The following is a 24,906-nucleotide window of genomic DNA, read 5'->3' as shown; positions in this document are numbered from 1 at the left end:
GTTCTTTATAGATCTTGGAAACTAGCCCTTTATCTGATATGTCATTTGCAAATATCTTCTCCCATTCTGTAGGTTGTCTTTTAGTTTTGTTGACTGTATCCTTTGCTGTGCAAAAGCTTCTTATCTTGATGAAGTCCCAATAGTTCATTTTTGCTTTTGTTTCTTTTGCCTTCGTGGATGTATCTTGCAAGAAGTTACTGTGGCCGAGTTCAAAAAGGGTTTTGCCTGTGTTCTTCTCTAGGATTTTGATGGAATCTTGTCTCACATTTAGATCTTTCATCCATTTTGAGTTTATCTTTGTGTATGGTGCAAGAGAGTGGTCTAGTTTCATTCTTCTGCAGTGGATGTCCAATTTTCCCAGCACCATTTATTGAAGAGACTGTCTTTCTTCCAATGGATAGTCTTTCCTCCTTTATCGAATATTAGTTGACCATAAAGATCAGGGTCCACTTCTGGGTTCTCTATTCTGTTCCATTGATCTATGTGTCTGTTTTTGTGCCAGTACCACACTGTCTTGATGACCACAGCTTTGTAGTACAACCTGAAATCCGGCATTGTGATGCCCCCAGATATGGTTTTCTTTTTTAAAATTCCCCTGGCTATTCGGGGTCTTTTCTGATTCCACACAAATCTTAAAATAATTTGTTCTAACTCTCTGAAGAAAGACCATGGTATTTTGATAGGGATTGCATTAAACGTGTATATTGCCCTGGATAACATTGACATTTTCACAATATTAATTCTGCCAATCCATGAGCATGGAATATTTTTCCATCTCTTTGTGTCTTCCTCAATTTCTTTCAGAAGTGTTCTATAGTTTTTAGGGTATAGATCCTTTACATTTTTGGTTAGGTTTATTCCTAGGTATCTGATGCTTTTGGGTGCAATTGTAAATGGGATTGACTCCTTAATTTCTCTTTCTTCAGTCTCATTGTTAGTGTATAGAAATGCCACTGATTTCTGGGCATTGATTTTGTATCCTGCCACACACCGAATTGCTGTATGAGTTCTAGCAATCTTGGGGTGGAGACTTTTGGGTTTTCTATGTAGAGTATCATGTCATCGGCGAAGAGGGAGAGTTTGACTTCTTCTTTGCCAATTTAAATGCCTTTAATGTCTTTTTGTTGTCTGATTGCTGAGGCTCGGACTTCCAGTGCTATGTTAAATAGCAGTGGTGAGAGTGGACATCCCTGTCTTGTTCCTGATCTTAGGGGAAAGGCTCCCAGTGCTTCCCCATTGAGAATGATATTTGCGGTGGGCTTTTCGTAGATGGCTTTTAAGATGTTGAGGAATGTTCCCTCTATCCCTACACTCTGAAGAGTTTTGATCAGGAATGGATGCTGTATTTTGTCAAATGCTTTCTCTGCATCTAATGAGAGGATCATATGGTTCTTGGTTTTTCTCTTGCTGATATGATGAATCACATTGATTGTTTTACGAGTGTTGAACCAGCCTTGTGTCCCAGGGATAAATCCTACTTGGTCATGGTGAATAATTTTCTCAATGTACTGTTGGATCCTATTGGCCAGTATCTTGTTGAGAATTTTTGCATCCATGTTCATCAGGGATATTGGTCTGTAATTCTCCTTTTTGGTTGGGTCTTTGTCTGGTTTTGGAATTAAGGTGATGCTGGCCTCATAGAACGAATTTGGAAGTACTCCATCTCTTTCTATCTTTCCAAACAGCTTTAGGAGAATAGGTATGGTTTCTTCTTTAAACGTTTGATAGAATTCCCCTGGGAAGCCATCTGGCCCTGGACTCTTGTGTCTTGGGAGGTTTTTGATGACTGCTTCAATTTCCTCCCTGGTTATTGGCCTGTTCAGGTTTTCTATTTCTTCCTGTTCCAGTTTTGGTAGTTTGTGGCTTTCCAGGAATGCGTCCATTTCTTCTAGATTGCCTAATTTATTGGCGTATAGCTGTTCATAATATGTTTTTAAAATCGTTTGTATTTCCTTGGTGTTGGTAGTGATCTCTCCTTTCTCATTCATGATTTTATTAATTTGAGTCTTCTCTCTATTCTTTTTAATAAGGCTGGCTAATGGCTTATCTATCTTATTAATTCTTTCAAAGAACCAACTCCTGGTTGTTTCTACTTTTCGACTACTATGAATAATACTCTTATGAACATTGCTGTGCACATTTTTGTATGGACATAGGTTTTTAGTTTTCTTGGGTATATACTGAGGAGTGGAAATCCTGGTTCCTGTTGTAGCACTATGTTTAACCTTTTGAATAATTGTCAAACAAGTTGGCTGCACCTTTTTACATTCCCACCGGCAATGTGTGAGGGCTTCAGTTTCTCCATATCATCACCAATACTTATTACTGTATACCCTTTTGATTATAGGCATTCTAGTGGGTGTGAAGGGCTATCTCATTGTGGTTTCAACTTGCATTTCCCTAACGACTAGTAACGTTGAGAACATCTTGTCATATGCTGTTGACTGTTTTTGTATATCTTCTTTGGAGAAAGGTCTATTCAGATCCTTTGCCCATTTTAAAATTGAAGTGTGAGATAAACATTTAAACAGATTAAGTGATATAATGTGAAATTAGAAGTCAGTATAGCCTGCAGCTAAACTCAAAGGAGTTTTGGTCATTTCTGACTTGGAAGAAAAAAGGGAAATGGTGTCAGGAAGATTTCATAGAGATAGTTACCTTTCCAGCTGATGTTAGGCATTTACTAGGTTGAAAGGGCTCAATTGGATATTCTAAGCAGAAGGAACTGCAACAAGTTCAGTAGGCTGTATGCACAAGCATCACAAGAAATGAAGTTGAAAATGATGGTGTGGATACATGCAAGGTCTTATATGCAGTGCTCAAAAGTTTGTACTTTAAACAGTGGGAACCAATTGAAGATACTTTGAATAGGAGAATAACAAATCCATTTTATGTTTTAATGAAGAGATGCTAGCCCTAGTGGTTGACTCTTGGTGAATGGTCACATTGAAAAAATAAATTCTGATGACAGTGCGAAGGTAGTTTGAAGGACAGTCCACACAAGAAGTGGTGTGGACCTGATTTAAGGTTTATAAAAATGAGGTTGGAGAAGAAGTAAGGGAGAAGGCAGGGTCTTGGGTAAATTTCCTAGTTTTTTATAATCAGTGTCTATTTAGATGATGATACCATTCACTCCAACAGGGAATATAAAAGAAATGAGTAATATTAAAGTAAGAAACAAGTTTAGTTTTTGACATTTAATTTGAGATACCTTTGAGATATCTCTATGGAGATAATCGTTGAATAATTGACTGTCTAGTCCATTGTGTGGAATAGAGATTTGGGATCATTAGTGTACTGATGCAGAATAATAACAGCATATAAATAGTATTTGAAATCTTGGAAGTGAACGAGAACATAAAGAATGAAAAGGATGTAACCTAAAGAATACAAACATTTAAAAAGGTGTTAAAGTTAAGAGCAGGCTTCACCGCTTATTAGCTATGTTGCTCAGTTTCTTTATACATAAAATGAGAGTTATGCTAATATATACTCTAGAAAGATACAGCAGATGATCCAAGGGCATGAGATTTGGAGGCATTCGCCTGAATATGAATCCTGGCTCAATAACTGAGTGACTTGACTTAACTGAGTGACTATTGCCAAGTTACTGAATCTCTCTAAGGCTCTTGGCTTGCTAGCCCATTGAGTAGAAATAACAAGTGTGCCTACTGTAGTGTTGTAATGTGAGGCAAGTATCTAAAGTGAACAGTGTCTAATATATAAGTGCTCAAATAAATATAAGCTACCATCATTGCTACTCTTTCTTTAGAGGTTCTTGTGGGAACTAAGTGCTTGGCAGAGTATAAAGTGCTTAGCAAATATGCCTACCACAGATTTTAAGAGCTTGATAATTGTTAGCCAAAAGATGGGCACAAAACATGAAATCAGCAAAAGGGTCAGAGAATTATCTGTAGAGGGAGAGTAGAAGAACTTCCATGAAGTCAAAGGAGACAGAGTGTCAAGAAGAAATGAGGTAATCATTTCAAATTCTTCAAAAGGTCCAAAAATAAGCCATTGGGTTCATTAGTAAGGAGGTAATTGACTCTATGAAAAACAGTATTAATAGGGAAGTGTGGATGGAAGCCTTATTGTTATGGATAGAATGGTCAAATGGAGGTAAAAAGGAATTATTTATTAATGAGACTGGAACTCATGGATAACTTTTCTGCAAAAATTATAATATTAATATAATATATATTAATTATAATAATATAATTAATAATAATATATAATTATTAAACTCATACTTTGCATACACCAAAGTGAACTTCAGGTGGATTAAAGAAGTAAATGTAAAAAATAAAATAATGACAAAAAACCAGGAAGAAATAAATGAGTAGGTATTTTTTTCTCTAGATGGGGAAAAACTTTGCACAAAAGCCAAAGAAGTATTTATAAAAGAAATGGTTCCTCTATTTGTACAAAAGATGTTAAATATGTTAACATCCAGAAAAAATAAAAGCATTTCAATATTCTTCAAAATCTTAACCATATAATTTTCATATGACTTAGTATTTCCTCATCTAGATACATCCCTCCAAAATTGAAACAGATTCAAAAGAGATAACCTGTATGCATTGTTCATTGCAATATTACTCCTGATAGCCAAAAGGTGGAAACAACCTAAGTGTCCATGAACAGGTTGTTAAATAAAATGTGCTGTAAGTATACAATGGAATATTCTCCAGCCATAAAAATAATGAAATTCTAATACCTGCTCTAACATGAGTGAGCCCTGAAAATAATTTACTAAATGAGATAAGCCAGATACAAAGGACACATATTTTATGATTCCACTTAAATTTTAAAAGCAAATTCAGAGATTAGTAGATTAGAGTTAGGAGCTGGTTGTACAGTGGAATCCGAGAGTTACTACTTAATGAAGACAGAATTTCAGTTTGGGATGATGAAAAAGATTTGGGAATAGATAGTAGTGATAGTTTAAAAACCTTGTAATTTGCTACTAAAATGTCACTTAAAATGATTAAAATTGCAGTTTTTTGTTAAACATATGTTACCATAATAAAAAATAAAATTCGTTTTAAATTTTTTAAAAAAGCACTCCACAATCTATCTAGAAATATTTATAAGAAATGTCTTATAAATCATAAAGGTAATAACTTTTTAAAAAGTTTTTATTTAAATTCCATTTAGTTGACATACAGTGTTATATGAGTTTCAGATGTACAGTATAGTAATTTAACACTTCCATACATCACCTGGTGCTCATCACACAAAGTGCACTCCTTAATCCCCATCACCTATTTTATCCATTCCCTTACCCACATCCCCTCTAGTAACAGTTGATTTGCCTTTCTTTTTTCCCCCCTTGCTCATTTGTTTTGTTGCTTAAATTCCACTTAGTATAATACTCTCTAACTTCATTCATGTCCTTGCAAATGGCAAGACTTCATTCTTTTTTATAGCTGAGCAGTACTCCATGATACACCAACACACGCCACATCCTCTTTATCCATTCATCAGTCGATGAACATTTGGGCTGTTTCCATAGTTTGGTTTTTGTAGATAATGCCGCTCTAAACGTTGGGGTGCATGTATCCCTTTGAATTAGTATTTTTGTATTCCTTGAGTAAATACCTAGTAGTATAATTGCTGGGTTATAGGGTGTTTCTATCTTTAACTTTTTGAGGAAATTCCATGCTATCTTCCAAAGTTTGCATTCCCACCAGCAGTGCAAAAGGGTTCCCCTTTCTCCACATCCTTGCCAACACCTGTTGTTTCTTGTGCTTTTGATTTTAGCCATTCTGACAGGTGTAAGGTGATATCTCCTTGTAGTTTGGATTTGTTTTCCCTGATCATGAGTGATGTTGAGCATCTTTTCCTGTGTCTGTTGGCCATCTGGATGTCTTCTTTGGAAAAATGTCTATTCATGTCTTCTGTCTGTTGTTTAATTGGATTATTCATGTTTGGTGTTTTGTCTGATTGCTGTGGCTAGGACTTCCAGTACTGTGTTGAATAACAGTGGTGAGAGTAGACATCCCTGAGTTGTTCCTGTTTTCCCCACTGAGCATGATGTTCACTGGGTTTTTCATATAAGGTCTTTATTTTTTTTTTTTAATTTTTTAAATTTATTTATGATAGTCACACACACAGAGAGAGAGAGAGAGAGAGAGAGAGGCAGAGACACAGGCAGAGGGAGAAGCAGGCTCCATGCACCGGGAGCCCGACGTGGGATTCGATCCCGGGTCTCCAGGATCGCGCCCTGGGCCAAAGGCAGGCGCCAAACCGCTGCGCCACCCAGGGATCCCATATAAGGTCTTTATTATGTTGGGGGTTGCAAGGAATAAGTCCCACGTGATTGTGTTGAATGATTCTTTTTTTGTATCATTGGATTTAGTTTGCAGGTATTTTTTTGAGAATTTTTCCATCCATGTTCATCAGGGATATTGGCCTGTAGTTCTGTTTTTTAGTGGATTCTTTATCTGGTTTTGGTATCAGGATAATGTTGGCCTCATAGAATGAATCTGTTTTTTGGAATAGTTTAAGAAGAACCGGTATTAACTCTTTTGTAAATGTTTGGTATATTTGCCTATGAAGCCATCTAGCCCTGGGCTTTTGTTTTTTTGTTTTTTGTTTTTTTTTAGTATTTTGATTATCAATTCAATCTTTGCTGGTTATCAGTCTGTTCAAGTATTCTATTTCTTCCTGTTTCAGTCTTAGTAGTTTATATATTTTTAGGAATTTACCCATTTCTTCCAGGTTCTTAGTATTCAAATAAATGCAAATTAGAATAACAACAGCATTTTTCAGTTATTAAATTGTTTCTCATATACACCCTTTTATCCTCTGCTGGTTGCATTATAAATTGCTAATGACCTTTCCGGAGGGCAGTTTGACAGTGTATATTAAGAACCTTTAAACATGTAACATACTTTTAGAAATCTGGCCTGACACAGGGTTTTTTGGTGGTGGGGGGCTGGGGTTGTTTTTTAAGTTAAAGTATACCCAGTGTGACGTTTGAACTCATGACCCTGAGTTCAAGCATTGTGTGCTTTTTCAGCTTAGCCAGCCAGGTGCTCCTAAACATACAATTTTTTATGTATACTGAGGTTTATTACAGTGAAAAATGGAATTTACAAAGGGACTCTTTCTCCATTTAAAAATGTGTTTCTCAAAAATAAAAAATACAAGTATGATGCAATGTCAGCTATGAATTGTTTTATACAATGAACATTTACCTTTTTTTTAATTAAAGAACAGAAGGTGGGCAGCCCCGGTGGCGCAGCGGTTTAGCGCTGCCTGCAGCCCGGGGTGTGATCCTGGAGACCCAGGATCGAGTCCCACATCGGGCTCCCTGCATGGAGCCTGCTTCTCCCTCTGCCTGTGTCTCTGCCTCTCTCTTTGCTCTCTCTGAATGAATAAATAAATAAATCTTAAAAAAAAAAAAAAAAAGAACAGAAGGTGAATAAGTAGAGTTAGTGAATGGAAACTCAAGTTTGAGCAGGTTGGCTCTGAAACGGAGATAGAAAATGGGAGAAGTAAAGTACTGTAAGAGGAAAGAAAAGTGGGATCCCTGGGTGGTGCAGCGGTTTGGCGCCTGCCTTTGGCCCAGGGCGCGATCTTGGAGACCTGGGATCGAATCCCATGTCGGGCTCTCAGTGCATGGAGCCTGCTTCTCCCTCTGCCTATGTCTCTGCCTCTCTCTCTCTCTCTCTCTCTCTCTGTGACTATCATAAATAAATAAAAATTTTATAAAAAATCATTAAAAAAAAAAGAGGAAAGAAAAGCATAGGAGAAATTTGATAGACTACAGGTGAAGAAACCAATAGGAATATAAAAGGTTTTATGTATCTGTGTAGCTGTGTATACTGTCCTTTAGGCCACTGCAAATGTTGAAACTGTGGAGAGATCCTTTTAAGACTCAGATCCAGATAGTAGTGCCTTGCTTAAAAACTCTCCCAAGTGTATTTGTCTTTGATGAGAGAAAAAGACAAAAAGGAGAGTGAGAGTGGGAGGTGGCAGGAAAAATGAAGAGAGAGAAACTACATTATGAACTGTGAGGACATCAGTCATTGAGGTTATTAGTCTTTGGGGAATTTTAAGGGGGATTCTGATTGTTGACATCTAATCATATGTGTTCCTAATACCCATTTCTTTGTAATTTTCCTCTGGGTTAGCATATGGCTAATAGGATTTTCAACTAGATATTCAGCGATGATAATACATTGATATTAATGCAGATAATGATCATGGTTTTCAAAAATAGTAAACTGATTATTTAAATAATTTTCTCATTTAGGGAAGAAAAGACTGAACAATTGTTGGACTGTAAACAAGAACTTGAACAAATGGAAATAGAACTAAAAAGGTTACAACAAGAGGTTTGTACCTGAAACTTTTATTATATGGGACCAATAAGTAATTGGAAATTGATTTTTCTGCTTATAATTTATAACCTTTACCTTAATGTTTTATGAGGTTACTGAAGCTTCTGTTAAAAAATGTTGGAGCCCAAACTGGAAATCAGTCTTTGGATTTTCCTTTTTCTGTGTCAGTGCTATTCAAACTGCTGAAATTCAAAAGAGTCTCTTAGGACTGGAATAATTCAGGTTTCTTTTTTTATGTATTTGGCTTCTGTGGGCGTGGAAGCTGGAACATCTCAACTGTAAACTGTGCTGCTTTATGTGTATCTCCCTAGGCCTCTGGTCTTAGATAGTACTTTACATTAGTATATAGATGACAGAATGCTTTTTAATTTTTTACTCTTCCTTTTAAATAAGATCAAAATTTTTACCTTTTAAAAATTACTTATATTTTACTAAAGTTGTGTGGTTTTTTTTCATCTTGAACCAAGATTGTTTAAGAATTCACTTTTTTTTAATGTTTGTGATGTTTCATTTTATTTGAAGGTAGTGCATGACATCGTCTTTTACCCATAAATAATAAGGATTGTGGTGGCACTAGACTATTATTTCTTCTCCTTACTTCCCCTAACTTGCTGTTTTAAATGCAGGAGCCTAAACTAGAACCTTTGTAGAGGAATGAGACTGGGAATCCTAATCTTCATTTCTATATATGCTGTGGCTGCTATTATGCTGCTTCTTTGTAGCATGGTTTTTTTGTATGTGTACTCCCTGTAAAATAGTGGTTCTCAATCTTTTTGGTCTCAAGGCTTTTTTCTACTGTTAAAAATTAATGAGGGTTGTTTAATGTGGATTATATTTACTGTTATTTTCTATATTTGAAGTTAAAGCTTAGAATTTTAAAAATATTTATTTAAAAATAATACTCAACCTATTCCATGTTAACATAAAAACTATATGCTTTATAACCATTATTTTCCAAAAAAATTAAAAGAATGATATCTTTTATATTTTTGCATATCTCTTTTTTTAAATCATTTTTTTCAATCTCTTTAATGCCTGGTTTAATTAAGGACTACTAAGTTCTCATATGTTTTTACATATCTGTTTTTGAATCTATTATATCACATGCCACGTAGCCTCAAGAAAACTCCACTGCGCCCTCGTGAGAAATGAAAATAAAAAAACAAATAATCTTTTAGTATTATTACGAAAATGGTTTTGACCTCATGAACTGGGATGCACAGATGTCCCTGGGTCATACTTTGATAATTTGTTCTAAAGGATTATGAGAGAGCGTTTAAAGGCTGAATTTTTTTGTTTGTCTTAAATGTTATTAGGATAAGCACTAATCATATGCAATTAATCATTCACTTGAAAGTTTAGAAAAACTCAACAGGATTTTGGTATGTTATGACATATCTGGATAGAAACATAATTTCTCTAAAGTAACTAATGAGCAACTTTATTAATACAGTTTGCCTCTTCTGTGTTTTCACTATCCTGCATTTTAAAGTTAAATTTTGCACCTTAAATTAATTGCACATGATTATGTTAACTAGACATTAACCTATTTTTAAAAATCCTGAGTAGGGATCCCTGGGTGGCGCAGCGGTTTGGCGCCTGCCTTTGGCCCAGGGCGCGATCCTGGAGACCCGGGATCGAGTCCCACGTCGGGCTCCCGGTGCATGGAGCCTGCTTCTCCCTCTGCGTATGTCTCTGCCTCTCTCTCTCTCTCTCTCTCTCTCTCTCTGTGTGACTATCATAAATAAATAAAAATTAAAAAAAAAAAAATCCTGAGTAGTTTTTATATTCTTAAGTAATGATCATTATTTTAGAATTTGTAAGCATGTTTGTATTTACATATAAACATATTTTAAAATAATTTACGTTCCTGATTTTTTAAAAAAGGCTTCATATATCTTCCCATTTTATTTCATTTATTTATTTTTAACAAGATTTAACTCATGTAATTTTTATTGTATAAAACTATGTGATAGCCACAGTTGGAGCCTGGGTCCTCTCCCCGGAGATTCTGGTATCGGTCTGTACAAAATGGTTAGTGAATTCCTGGTAGGGAAACTTGATGAACACGGCCTCTTCCCAGAGGTAGAGATGGGATAGCTATAGGTCTTAGAAATGGCCTCAGAAGTTGCATTGGTGAAGCTGCCCAGGTTGGCAGTGCAGCCCCTGGCCGAGGTATAGCAGTTGTCAGTACTGGCCATCATCAGTAGCTTTTTTATATCTGTCCATTTTAAAAAAAAACAGCTTAAATGAGATATAGATTACATACCGTAAAATTCACAATTTTACTTTTTGGTTTTTTTTTAGTTAATTGAGTTGTATAACCAGAGACTATCAATTTGAAAATAGAAAATAATATTTAAAATACTAGGTGTGCCTGGGTGGCTCATCTTTTGAGCATCTGCCTTCTGCTTAGGTCCTGATCCCAGGGTCCTGGGATTGAGCCGGGCATGGGACTCTGCTCAGCAAGGAGCCTGCTTCTCCTTCTCCTGCTGCCCCTCCTCCCTGCACACTCTCTCTCTTTCTCAAATAAATAAATAAATAAAACCTTTTTAAAAATATTTAAAATATTAATATTTATTTATATTTAGAACATGAATTTGCTTTCGGATGCTCGTTCTGCTAGAATGTACCGAGATGAATTAGACGCACTTCGAGAGAAAGCAATCAGAGTGGATAAGCTTGAAAGTGAAGTCAGCAGATATAAAGAAAGACTACATGATATTGAATTTTATAAGGCAAGAGTTGAGGTATGTTGCATAATTTAAGCTGTTCATAATTATTTTGTTTAAAAGTTAGGTTTTTCAACATGCACTTAAAAATGCATGTAGTGAGGGATCCCTGGGTGGCGCAGCGGTTTAGCGCCTGCCTTTGGCCCAGGGCGCGATCCTGGAGACCTGGGATCGAATCCCACGTCGGGCTCCCGGTGCATGGAGCCTGCTTCTCCCTCTGCCTATGTCTCTGCCTTTCTCTCTCTCTCTGTGTCACTATCATAAATAAATAAAAATTAAAAAAAAAATTAAAAAAAAATGCATGTAGTGAAACTTAAGAAACTTTTGGGAATGCTGAACAAATTATAAATACTGAGGTGCTTATTTAATAGTAGATTAGCATATTGCTTATACTTGTAAAAAGGGATCTCTGGACATTATTAATTTTATGGAACTGTTTGGAGTTCTTTCATTCTTTTATTTAGCATTATAGGTGAGGAAGACTTGAAGTCCTTCCTTCATAGTCAAAATACATACTTCTTCTAATTTCAAACTTGTTTCTATAATAAAAGCAAAGCATGTTTCTGATCATTGATAAATTCTGAATACTAAACTAGGATTAATGAAGGCACTCTTTCCCCCTAATATGTGTGTGTGTGTGTGTGTGTGTGTGTGTGTGTGTGTGTGTGTGTAGAAAAGACAATTCCTTACTTAATGGTTACGCAGTTTGGTGTTGCAGGAGGTTGAGTTTGACTGCAAGGATTTGACAATCCTTGCTTCTACATTCTGTTTTTCTTTCTCAGTTAATTTCTTCATTTCTGCAAACAGAGGAGAGTTTCATCAGTTTCAGTATGGTGATAAGAAAGTAGTAGTATGGAAAATCAAGAAGTGAAAAGATTTTAAGACAAAGTAGTTAGAACATTTTAGCCTGAAAGTTACCAGAAAATAGGCCCAGTAGATAGCAAAGACAAGGTAGCTATTAATTCTTTACCATTTATTTAAATGTTATACATATGGAACTGTTAAGAGATCCTTATAAATGCCACTGTTTTAATATACTTTGTTTTGACTTTATAAACCACAGGCATATGGTTTAGCAAGACAGATTTGTGATACATCATTAAAACATATAGATTTTAAGCATTTTCTCAAGATGCTGATATGAAATATTTATTGATAGAGTCTTGGTTTATGATCTGTGTGAGTCTTAGCTCAAGTATTGGTATTTTACCAAAAACCCAACCCTTCACTTTCAAGTTATAGTTTAAGTAGAGAGAAATCTTTAAATCTATTTCAGGAAAGGGCAGCCCTGATGGCTTAGTGGTTTAGCGCCACCTTCAGCCCAGGGCGTGATCCTGGAGACCCACGATTGAGTCCCATGTCCAGCTCCCTGCATGGAGCCTGCTTCTCCAGAACTCTGGCTGTATCTCTGCCTTTCTGTGTGTGTCTCTCATGAATAAATAAATAAAATCTTTAAAAAAAAATCTATTTCAGGAAAAAAAGATTAGCCCTGATTCTATGAAGATTTGTGTCTTAAATAGCAGGAAGACTACTTCTACTTTGTTCCTTATTCGTGTGACTAAGAAATTTAAATATACCCTGACAATTTTATGTGAAATTATAGTAGTGTTACTCATCCTAGTATAAGTACTAAGTATTATGTTTGCATAATAGCTTAACTTCTGAAGGAAAAAGATGAAACCAGGAAAAACATCAACTGTATCTCTCTTATTCAGTAGCTTTCACTCTTGCATAAAGAACTTTTGATAAAGACAGCTTAATGTCTTATTTTACAATAAAGTTTTTTTTTGTCTTTAAGAGCTTTGAAAAATTAAGAGATTTTAACATATTTGTGATAAAGGCTATTTAAAATTTTTGTAGGAATTAAAAGAAGACAATCAAGTTTTATTAGAAACAAAAACCATGTTGGAAGATCAATTAGAAGGAACTAGAGCTCGTTCTGATAAATTGCATGAATTAGAAAAAGAGAATTTACAACTAAAGGCTAAACTGCATGATATGGAAATGGTAAGTACTGTAACGTTGATGTTGCATGGCCTCTAAGGAAATCTCTCAGATCATCTGATTTCCCCATGACAGTGATGACCATCTCCTGTGGCTTTAACAGAGAAGAGGTAGCTAAATAAATTAGATACTTCCGATTCTTTATAAAAACAGGAATAGTACAAATTTCTGTTTTTGTTACAGAATGGTATTCATTATTCATTTTGTCTTTTTTTGAAAAAAAAAAAAACCTCTTATTAGCTATTATGTAAGCATGCCTTTAAAATATAGAAATAAAACTATTTGCTAGGGGTGCCTGGGTGGTCAGTCAGTTCAGTGTCTGACTTTGGCTCAGGTCATGATCTGAGGATCCTGGGATTGAGTCCCCATGTCAGGCTCCTTGCTCAGCAGGGAGTCTACTTCTCTGTCTCCCTCTCCCCCTGCCCCTCCTTCTGCTCCTGCATGCTTGCTCTCTCTCTTTCAAAGAAATAAAATCTTTTGAAAAAATTTTTAAAAACCCTAGTTGCTAACATTTAGCATTGAGTCAAAAATCATTTACTCTATTACTAAATATATTGAAATACTTGAAGAGTTTTCAGTGTCTCTAAGGATTGATCACTTAAAAACGATATCAGACAGGGGTGCCTGGCAGACTCAGTCAGTGGAGCCTGTGAACTCTTGATTTTGGGGTTGTGAGTTTGAGCACCATTTTGAGTATAGAGATTACTTAAAAATAAAATCTTAAAAAATGGGATATGAGACTCCTGATCAAAATAGTGACCAGTATTAATAATTATAACTGATTATTGCCTACAAACTGAAAATTTTAAGGAACTCAGAATTTATCCTCATATTTTTTATCCTCATATTTTTCAATTTCTGATAAATAAAAGTTATAAAGTAATAGAATATTTAGCTTGAAATTGTACTCTTAGCTTTCATTTCTCTTCCTATTCCCTGATAATAAAAAAGGAACGTGATATGGATAGAAAAAAGATTGAAGAATTAATGGAAGAAAATATGACCTTGGAAATGGCACAGAAACAAAGTATGGATGAATCATTACATCTTGGCTGGGAGCTAGAACAAATATCCAGAACTAGCGAACTTTCTGAAGGTACTCCCAGTATGTTTTTGTTTACGTGAAGTTGTATTTATGCTTATGTTTTCTTTCTTTCTTTTTTTATGCTTATATTTTCTGATGTTTTTTAAAAATTATTTATTTTCCCCTGCTGGAGATGTCTAGGAGGCCAGATATCTCCCTAGGTATGATTACACAGAGTAATATGTTCATTTCCATGTTTCGGGGTCTGGTCCTTATCTTTGCACATCTTATAACTCAACTTTATTAACACAGTAACAGATTTGATCAGTTGTTTAGGCACTGTTTTATATTAACATCTCAGGAAGCTGGGATGCTAGTTTATTAATTTCTTTAAGGAAAGAAAGCTATCCACTTGATAGAACAGAAAAGTCATATTAAGCTGGTCAGCCTGTTCTTTAACTATAGACAAACTTAAACGGGAAGGTATAACGTGGGAAGATTCTTAGGTCAGTATATAGCCATGTAAAGAAAGTTAATGATCTTCATGGCTACTTTCATCAATATATATACTCCATTTTAGCACTATACCTATCAACCAGTCCAGCCCAATTTTACCCTAGAGATAATGAAAGACCCCCAGATAAATTTTTAACTTTTGAGTCTTTTTTCCTTGTTTGGGTTATAGGTTTGAGTGTACTAATACTGATTTACTTTATTGAAGTTATGCCCATGTCCCATTTATTTCAATTAGATTAGTTCTATAATTCCTCAGTTACCCAGTGTTAGCTTATTTCACCCTCTTTATTCCTTTCCAGATACTTATTAAGCATCTACCATATGTAAAATACTATTCCACGCCCTGAGGATATAGTGGAGTGAGGTAGACATAGGTCTGAGAGAGCTTATAGTCTGGTGCTTACAGAATAATTACTTCTACACATGGCTTGTCATATTTATTATCGTTAGGCTTTTGATAAATTTACACGTGGGAACCTAATTCCAAATACTGGGACCCCATGTAAATTCACTACACAGTAAGTGATAAAACTCAGCCAGTGAATTTGCTGAGATGTGTTACTTAAAATATTTGTGGAACTTTTTAATTGTATTTTTTGTGAATTGAGTTATTAAGAAAATAATTCAGACTTAAATGTTTTCTACTACTAGTTAATGTTATACTGTTAAGAGTTTCTTCATCTGTTATGTGGGACCAATAATGGTATGTACCTTGTACATTATTGCCAAGATTGAATCATTACTACTTATGAAACCATTAATAAAATACCTGGTAAATGGTAGGCACTTGAATGTGTATTATTATTTTTATCATCATCATCATCATCATCATCATCATCCCAGTTTTGCAGTTCATCTTAGCTGGGATCATAGACCTGAATACTTGTTTTAATGTGGTGTGATGGTGGTGTTTTGTTTTGTTTTGTTTTAAATTATACAAGGGAATTACTTTCCAGAAAATTTGTAAAATGTGGAAAAATAAAAAAAGAAATTGGGGATCCCTTGGTGGCTCAGTGGTTTGGCCCCTGCTTTTGGCCCAGGGTGCAATCCTGGAGTTCCGGGATCGAGTCCCGCGTCAGGCTCCCGGCATGGAGCCTGCTTCTCCCTTCTGCCTGTGTCTCTGCCTCTCTCGATCTATCATGAATAAATAAATAAAATATTTTTAAAAAATAAAGAAGAAGAAATCAAAGTCACTAATAATTTCTGCAGTCACTTTTTACATTTCAAAACATGTGCTTCAAAATGTTTCTACACACAAATAGATGTTTTAGATATCAGATGAACATATACAATTCAGGTTCTTTTTACACCAAAGATGATAATGTAAGCAGTCTCCCATGTTGTTAAAAATGTGTTATAAGAGGGCATCTGGCTGGCTCAGTCAGTAGGACATGCAGCTCTTGATCTTGGGCCCCACATTGCGTGTAGAGATTACTTGAAAAAAATGTGTTGTACGCATCCTTTTAAATTCTTTATAGTCTAACCTGAAGCATCTTTGAAATATAGTCAGAGGGCAGCCTGGAAGGCTCAGCGGTTTAGTGCCGCCTTTAGCACAGGGCGTGATCCTGGAGATCCAGGATCGAGTCCCTCGTCAGGCTCCCTGCATAGAGCCTACTTCTCCCTCTGCCTGTGTCTCTGCCTCTCTCTGTCTCTCATGAATAAATAAATAAGATCTTTAAAAAAAATGCAGTCATAGTGTTGAAAGTATTACTAAGCTATCTTGACTATTGTAGTCTAATCTTGATTAATTGAAATGCATGACTACAGATCATGAAGTAAAGTTTTACTGAAGAAGGATTAGACAACTAATGGAATTTAAAAAGTCAGTGACTATTGTTTGTACCAGCTTTTAATTAAAGAATAATAGTACGCTAACTAGAACAAAAGCTAGAAATAAGAATGGAGGCTTTCTTTACTTACAGTCTGAGGAATATCTTACCATACCTAATTTTGAAAAGAACATATGCTTATATGCTTGTTAGCAATATCTTGCTTTATGTGTGTGTATTTGTGTGTTTCTCTACTTAATGATTGAAAATTTCTAACATACCAGAAATAGATGAACCTAGAATGCCTTCCCATACTTCTCCATTTCTCTTCCTGAAATCTCGGGTTTCAAAATGAATTCTAGGTACCATATTTCATTTTAAATCCTAATTTCTATATCATCAGAATATTTAATGAATCTTCTATAGGATTATTAAAAATAATTTTTTGGCTTACATCATATGTAGAACTAGAAACTGAGTTTTCTTTAAAAAATGTAATTATGCTAAAATCTATTTAGAAATAAGATTTTTTTGGCAAAATGGCATACATGTTGCTTTTTACATTCAGGTTTAGCAGGGATTCTTCATTAGAGAAAGACCTTTTCAAGGTGACCAGTGTATACTGTCTCCTTTCTTAGAATCAGGATTAGGAAATTTGGAATTTGTTTCCCTTAGACTGACTTCCTTTAATTTTGAAGATGTGGCATAGGATAGGCTTTGTACTTTTTTTTTTTTACACTTTATTTTTTTAAGATTTTATTTATTCATGAGAGACAGAGAGAGAGAGGCAGAGACACAGGCAGAGGGAGAAGCAGGCTCCATGCAGGGAGCCCGATGTGGGACTCGATCCTGGGTCTCCAGGATCAGGCTCTGGGCTGAATGAAGGCGGTGCTAAACCGCTGAGCCACCGGGGCTGCCCTAGGCTTTGTACTTCTTATGTGAATCACGGGGTACCTCTTGAGACTCACAGAATAACTATATTCTGTACAAGTAACCTAAGATTCACTGAGGTTAAAGAGACATTGTCAAGCAGTTTTTCGAGGAACTAGAACTGAAACTCTGTAGTCCATTTAGTCTAAATTTTGTACTTTTTTTTCCTCTAGAATGCTTATGGGTGCATTTAAAAATTCAAGATTTATCCATCTTTTATCTGTTTTTTTTCACTGTGCCTAACTTTGTATAACTATACATTTTTTATAAAGTTAGGACCAAGTGATATAGTGCATTTGCACTCATTGTTTTAAATAATAATGAGTAAATGTAGTTTTACCAATGACAGTATTTCATCATTATAGCACCGCAAAAATCCTTGGGCCATGAAGTGAATGAGTTAACATCAAGTAGGTTACTGAAGTTGGAGATGGAAAACCAGACTCTAACAAAAACTGTAGAAGAACTTCGGAGTACTATGGATTCTGCAGAAGGCAATGCTTCCAAAATCCTGAAAATTGAAAAAGAAAATCAAAGACTAAGTAAAAAGGTAAATAAAGACTCCACCGTTTTATATAAGTTAAAGAATATATGTAAAAGTATAAATAACCCTGTGATAGAACATATATTTTCTAGTTTTTAATGTACTCTCATTATTTTAACTTAGAGAAATTTTCAAACATACATAAAAGTGAAGTAAATGAACACCTATACTCATTCGGCCTCAACAGTTATTAACTAGAGCTAATCTTTTTACCCTTTGTGCTCTCCCCACAACCACTAGATGATTTTGAAGTAAATCCTAGACATGATATCATTTCACCAATAAATATCTCAGTATATATCTCTAAAAAGTGAGGAATTTTTTTAAAAACAAGAATAATGACATCACACTTCTAGTTTGGTTGGCATTTCACTTTCTCTAAATGTATTGGGATTTCCTTTTTTTTTTTTTTTTTTTACATTTTGTTCAAATCTGAATTAAAATAAGATCAGTACATTAAATCAACTGATGTCTGTTAAGTATTTTTTAGTGTAAGGTTTACTCTTTTTACCTAGTAATTTTTCTGTTCAAGAAACCAAGTCTTTTAATCTAGTTTTCCCACAGTGTAGATTTTGCTCACTGTATCCTTTTTTTGTCACTTCACAAGTTTTTTTGTTCCCAGTAGGTCATATTTTATCTGTAGACTTAATCAGGTTCAAATGGAGTTTTTAGTAAGAATATTGATAAGGAGTCTATTTCAGTCAGGAGGATGTACATATCTCATTGTCTTTCTTTTTGTCATGTTAGTTGTCATGGAAAAGGTTTGCTTAGATTCTTTAATTCAACAGAGGTTGCAAAGTCCTGATTCTGTTCTTGATTTGGTAGCTAGAATATTTCTGTAAGAAAAACTTTCTTTAAAAGCTATTGGCTTAGAAAAACAACTGTTAGGTTGAGGAACTCTCAGGGAAAAAGCAGGGTGAACCTTTGATTCTTTCCCTTTATTTACCAGTTTCCTGGTAGTGAATTGGTTCTCTCATATCCTCTGAGATAATTAATGAGTGAGTTTTTTGTTTGTTTTAGTGTCTTTATGAACTCATGGATTTAAAAATGTTTGAAATGTTTTAATCTATTGCATTTGTTTTTCTTATGTCCTACCTCTCTAAGCTGCTTTCTGAATCCCTGTAACACAGTCTTAGTACCTCTTGTAAGCCTCTGTGCTTTTTCACATAATAGGCCTCTCTTAAACATTTCCTGTCCCATATCTGGAAACATCCATTTCTCTGGAAAGCCCTTCTTCCTTTTAGTGGGAAATGATATTTAAGGACCGCAATTTAGGTACTATGAAACTTGAATTTTAACTAGGTTTTGGTTTAACAGAAATAATCAAATTGAGTAACAGACCAAATAATTTATTTTTGAATATCTTCCTGCATACACACATACACATACTGTAGATAAACAGAATTGTATCATGGCAACATACATCATATTTTTATCATGAATATCTTCCATCACATCTGCTCCCCAATATGTGCTATCACTTTTGTTTCTGGGTCTTGAGCACAATGAACAATACTGTAATAAATGTTCTTATACATATATCCTTATGTATTCGTTTTTATTTCTATATGTAGTTGGCCATATCTAGTTTTTTCTTTAGATTCTGAGTTTCTAGACTCAGTTATGAAAATCTCCCTAACCTTTAGACCAGTCGATTTTGACCTATAGTATGCATCAGAGTCACCCTCAGGACTTGTTACAACATAGGTTGCTGATTTGGTAGATGGGTAGGGGGCAAAGAATTCTCATTTCTAAGAAATTCCTAGGTGATGGTCTTCCTGCTTTTTTGGAACTGTGCCTTGAGAACCACTGCCTTAGATAATGCAAATACACTCCTTGATTATCTTGCCAGATTTTTACTCCTTTAAAACATTTTTTTTCTGTTAAAAAAAAACAAACATTTTTGCATCATCTTTAATCCATTAACCAAATGATCTTAATAAGCATTTGACAGTCACTAGTATAATGGTGGGAATGGCTTATTTAGAACTTGGAACAGTTTTATTTTGGTTGTCATTATAATTGGGTTTGGAAATTATAATTTGATTTTTGAAGATAGCTTTGAATTCTAACATTTTTAGTGATTCTAGCAATTTTTTTATAAATTCATTGTATGAAAGGTATCTTTTGTAAACTGAATGTTTCACTTGAATTCTATTGATGTAAGACAAAAAATGAGTTTAAATAATTGTTACCCATATATTTCAACCTTTAATGGGAGAACTGGATTCATAATTAAGCTTCCTGAACATGTTTACATTGAATTGAGTAACTGGATAAGATTTGTGACTAAATGCTTTTGAGATATTACTGGAAGATGGTATTGCATATGTGGTTATCTTCCATTGATATTAAAATAGAAAAATTCTACTTGCTTTACTATTAAAATTCTTAGATTTCTTCACTATTGATATAAGGATTTAATTAATATTTAAACTTTAAGTGGAATATTTTATATAGCTAAATCTTTAGTTTCTCATATTACCTGGTTTGGACATATTGTATAATAATGGGAAAATCAATGGTTTGGCATAATTTAAACTGGAATTTGCTATTTTATCTTTATAACCACATATTTTATCATATCTTTATTTTATTTTATTTATTTATTTATTTATTTATTTATTTATTTATTTATTTATTTATTTATTTTTGGTATTTTTTTATTGGAGTTCTATTTGCCAACATATAGTATGACACCCAGTGCTCATCCCTTCAAATGCGCCCCTCAGTGCCCGTCACCCAGTCACCCCAACCCCCAGCCCACCTCCCCTTCCACTACCCCTTGTTCATTTCCCAGAGTTAGGAGTCTCTCATGTTCTGTCACCCTTTCTGATATTTCCCACTCATTTTCTCTCCTTTTTCCTAGATCCCTTTCACTATCTTTTATATTCCCCAAATGAATGAGACCTTATAATGTTTGTCCTTTTCCGATTGACTTATCTCACTCAGCATAATACCCTCCAGGTCCAGCCACGTCGAAACAAATGGTGGGTATTCGTTGTTTCTAATGGCTGAGTAATATTCCATTTTGTATATAGACCACATCTTCTTTATCATTCATCTTTCGATGGGCACCGAGGCTTCTTCCACAGTGTGACTATTGTGGACATTGCTGCTATAAACATTGGGGTGCAGGTGTCCCGGTGTTTCACTGCATCTGTATCTTTGGGGTCAATCCCCAGCAGGGCAATTGCTGGGTCGTAGGGCAGTTCTATTTTTAACTCTTTGAGGAACCTCCACACAGTTTTCCAGAGTGGCTGCACCAGCTCACATTCCCACCAACAGTGCAAGAGGGTTCCCCTTTCTCCACATCCTCTCCAACATTTGTTTCCTGTCTTGTTCATTTTCACCATTCTCACTAGCGTGCGGTGGTATCTCCATTGTGGTTTTGATTTGTATTTCCCTGATGGCAAATGATGCGGGCGGAGCATTTTCTCATGTGCTTGTTGGCCATGTCTATGTCTTCCTCTGTGAGATTTCTGTTCATGTCTTTTGCCCATTTCATGATTGGATTGTTTGTTTCTTTGCTGTTGAGTTTAATAAGTTCTTTATAGATCTTGGATACTATCCCTTTATCTGGTATGTCATTTGCAAATATCTTCTCCCATTCTGTAGGTTGTTTTTTAGTTTTGTTGACTGTTTCTTTTGCTGTGCAGAAGCTTTTTATCTTGATGAAGTCCCAATAATTCATTTTTGCTTTTGTTTCCCTTGCCTTCATAGATGTATCTTATAGGAGGTTGCTGTGGCCAAGTTCATAAAGGATGTTGCCTGTGTTCTTCTCTAGGATTTTGATGGAATCTTGTCTCACATTTAGATCTTTCATCCATTTTGAGTTTATCTTTGTGTATAGTGTAAGAGAATGGTCTAGTTTCATTCTTCTGCATGTGGCTGTCCAGTTTTCCCAGCACCATTTATTGAAGAGACTGTCCTTTTTCCAGTGGATAGTCTTTCCTGCTTTGTCAAATATTAGTTGACCATAGAATTGAGGCCCCATTTCTGGGTTCTCTGTTCTGTTCCATTGATCTATGTGTCTGTTTTTATGCCAGTACCACACTGTCTTGATGATCGCAGCTTTGTAGTATAACTTGAAATCCAGCATTGTGATGCCCCCAGCTCTGGTTTTCTTTTTTTAAATTCCCCTGACTAAAAAATAAAAAATATAAATAAAAATAAATAAATAAAAAGTAAATAAAATAAAATTCCCCTGACTTTTCAGGGTCTTTTCTGGTTCTACACAAATCTTAAGATTATTTGTTCCAACTCTGAAGAAAGTCCATGGTATTTTGATAGGGATTGCATTAAATGTGTATATTGCCCTGGGTAACATTGACATTTTCACAGTATTAATTCTTCCAATCCATGAGCATGGAATATTTTTCCATCTCTTTGTGTCTTCCTCAATTTCTTTCAGAAGTGTTCTGTAGTTTTTAGGGTATAGATCCTCTACCTCTTTGGTTAGGTTTATTCCTAGGTATCTGATGGTTTTGAGTGCAATTGTAAATGGGATTGACTCCTTAATTTCTCTTTCTTCAGTCTCATTGTTAGTGTATAGAAATGCCACTGATTTCTGGCTTTGAATTTGTATCCTGCCACATTGCTGAATTGCTGTATGAGTTCTAACAATCTTGGGGTGGAGTCTTTTGGATTTTCTTCTTTTTTTTTTTTAAGATTTTACTTATTTATTCACGAGAGACACACACACAGAGAGAGAGAGAGAGAGAGAGAGAGGCAGAGACACAGGCAGAGGGAGAAGCAGGCTCTATGCAGGAAGCCTCACGTGGGACTCGATTCCGGGCCTCCAGGATCACACCCTAGGCTGAAGGCAGCGCTAAACTGTTGAGCCACTTGGGCTGCCCTCTTTTGGGTTTTCTATGTATAGTATCATGTTATCTGCGAAGAGGGAGAGTTTGACTTCTTCTTTGCCAATTTGAAAGCCTTTTATTTCTTGTTATTGTCTGATTGCTGAGGCTAGGACTTCTAGTAATATGTTGAATAGCAGTTGTGAGAGTGGACATCCCTCTCGTGTTCCTGATTTTAGGGGAAAGGCTCCCATGTTTCCCATTGAGAATGATATTTGCTGTGGGCTTTTCATAAATGGCTTTTAAGATGCTGAGGAATGTTCCCTCTATCCCTACATTCTGAAGAGTTTTGATCAGGAATGGATGCTGTATTTTGTCAAATGCTTTATCTGCATTTATTGAGAGGATTACATGGTTCTTGTTTTTTCTCTTCCTGATGCAATCTATCACGTCGATTGTTTCATGAATGTTGAACCAACCTTTCATTCCAGGGATAAATCTCACTTGGTCATGGTGAATAATCTTCTTAATGTATTGTTGGATCCTATTGGCAAGTATCTTGTTGAGAATTTTTGCATCTGTGTTCATCAGGGATATTGGTCTATAATTCTCCTTTTTGGTGGGGTCTTTGGTTTTGGAATTAAGGTGATGCTGGCCTCATAAGAGTTTGGAAGTATTCCATCCCTTTCTATCTTTTGGAACAGCTTTAGTAGAATAGGTATTGTTTCTTCTTTAAACATTTGATAGAATTCCCCTGGGAAGCCATCTGGCCCTGGACTTTTGTATCTTCGGAGGTTTTTGATGACTGCTTTAATTTCCTGCCTGGTCATTGACCTGTTCAGGTTTTCTATTTCTTCCTGTTCCAGTTTGGGTAGTTTGTGGTTTTCCAGAAATGCATCCATTTCTTCCAGATTGCCTAATTTATTGGTGTATAGCTGCTCATAATATGTTTTTAAAATCATTTGTTTCTTTCTCTTTTTTTTTGTATTTCCTCCTTTTTCATTCATGATTTTATTAATTTGAGTCTTTTTTTTTAATAAGGCTGGCTAATGGTTTATCTGTCTTATTCATTCTTTCAAAGAACCAACTCTTTGGTTTAGTTTTATCTTTAAACTGTGTAATTGAAAAGAAATTTAAACCTAGACTGTAAACATTTGCTGGAAGACAGCCTTTTTTTCTCCCTCTTTCCTTTTTATTTTAAGCCTAATACCTTTGTTTCCTCATTAAATATATTACTATTTCTCATCTTTCATTCATGCTTTTTATATTCTCTTCCTTCTTTGCTGATATTACTAGACTGCAATTAAAATTCTACTTTATAAATCTCTTCAAAGAGTCTTTCAGTAAGATTTGTACAGTTTTCATATACCACATAATTGTCATATATTCATTTTTATTTATCTTTGTATTTAGAGGTAGAAGTGTATCCTTCAAAGATGCACATGTTAAGAAAGATACTCATGTCTGCATATTTTATACAGCTGCTAAAATTAGCATGTAATATTACTTGAATTTCTCTACTCAGTTCTTAAATTTCACCATTTGAGTATTAAAACTATTTAATTTTTTATTGGAAGATTATCTTTTGTTTTGACATGTTTCCACTGTTGTAAAATATTTAATGATACATTGTTTTTTATTTAATTTTTCCCTAGGTTGAAATTCTTGAAAATGAGATTATTCAAGAAAAGCAAAGTCTTCAGAATTGTCAGAATTTAAGCAAGGATCTAATGAAGGAGAAAGCTCAGCTTGAAAAAACAATTGAAACACTTAGAGAAAATTCAGAGAGACAGGTTCATAAATTTCCTATTAAGCAATATACTTTAAAATGCATTAACAAAAATTATTTTGAAGTTTAGGCAAACAAAAATGTTCCTATGACTTGAAAGGGAAATGTTTTAGAATTGTTTACTTTTTAGAGTAACTATAGCTTTATTTCACTTTCTGTGATATGTATTTTAGGAAAGTTGAAGGGAAAGCTTAGAATTTTTTAAATGGCCAGAATGCTTAATAATTATCTGGTATAAAATTTTGTAGTACCTGTGCTTTCAAATGTCTGTGGATAGGACTGAAGATTATAAAGTTCTTGAGAGGAGTTGCGGAAGATTGTAGCAGCTATACTCCAGCCATACTAAAGAGAGGATGTGGTGGCAGCAACCTCTAGAATGCATTCTCATTTGCTTTACAGTGTTTCTTTTTTAAAGTTTGTTACTTTTTTAGAAGTAAAATGATTT

At 35.0% G+C, this 24,906-nt stretch overlaps 1 protein-coding gene and 1 long non-coding RNA gene across 11 annotated transcripts in view; one reads left to right on the top strand and one right to left on the bottom strand.

Annotated features, from left to right (window-relative positions):
• The window catches only part of CCDC88A (coiled-coil domain containing 88A), a 139,636-nt gene that overhangs the window by 65,436 nt on the left and 49,294 nt on the right, over nucleotides 1-24,906 (top strand). For all 10 annotated transcript variants that reach the window (XM_038551291.1, XM_038551292.1, XM_038551293.1 and 7 more), the window contains exons 9-14: nucleotides 8,264-8,345; nucleotides 10,943-11,101; nucleotides 12,944-13,090; nucleotides 14,039-14,183; nucleotides 17,692-17,876; nucleotides 24,328-24,465. In XM_038551291.1, the coding sequence (XP_038407219.1) occupies nucleotides 8,264-8,345; nucleotides 10,943-11,101; nucleotides 12,944-13,090; nucleotides 14,039-14,183; nucleotides 17,692-17,876; nucleotides 24,328-24,465 (856 nt within the window). The remainder of the gene's footprint in view (nucleotides 1-8,263; nucleotides 8,346-10,942; nucleotides 11,102-12,943; nucleotides 13,091-14,038; nucleotides 14,184-17,691; nucleotides 17,877-24,327; nucleotides 24,466-24,906) is intronic.
• LOC111097756 lies at nucleotides 10,298-17,852 on the bottom strand. The gene is made up of 3 exons (XR_005365992.1): nucleotides 17,667-17,852; nucleotides 11,774-11,880; nucleotides 10,298-10,572 (listed from the first exon to the last, which is right to left on the bottom strand). It is a non-coding gene; the product is annotated as an uncharacterized LOC111097756 (long non-coding RNA).

Source organism: Canis lupus, chromosome 10 (genome assembly GCF_011100685.1).
Source record: "Canis lupus familiaris isolate Mischka breed German Shepherd chromosome 10, alternate assembly UU_Cfam_GSD_1.0, whole genome shotgun sequence".
Taxonomy (NCBI): Eukaryota; Metazoa; Chordata; class Mammalia; order Carnivora; family Canidae; genus Canis; species Canis lupus.
This window is presented reverse-complemented; position numbering and strand designations above follow the sequence as displayed.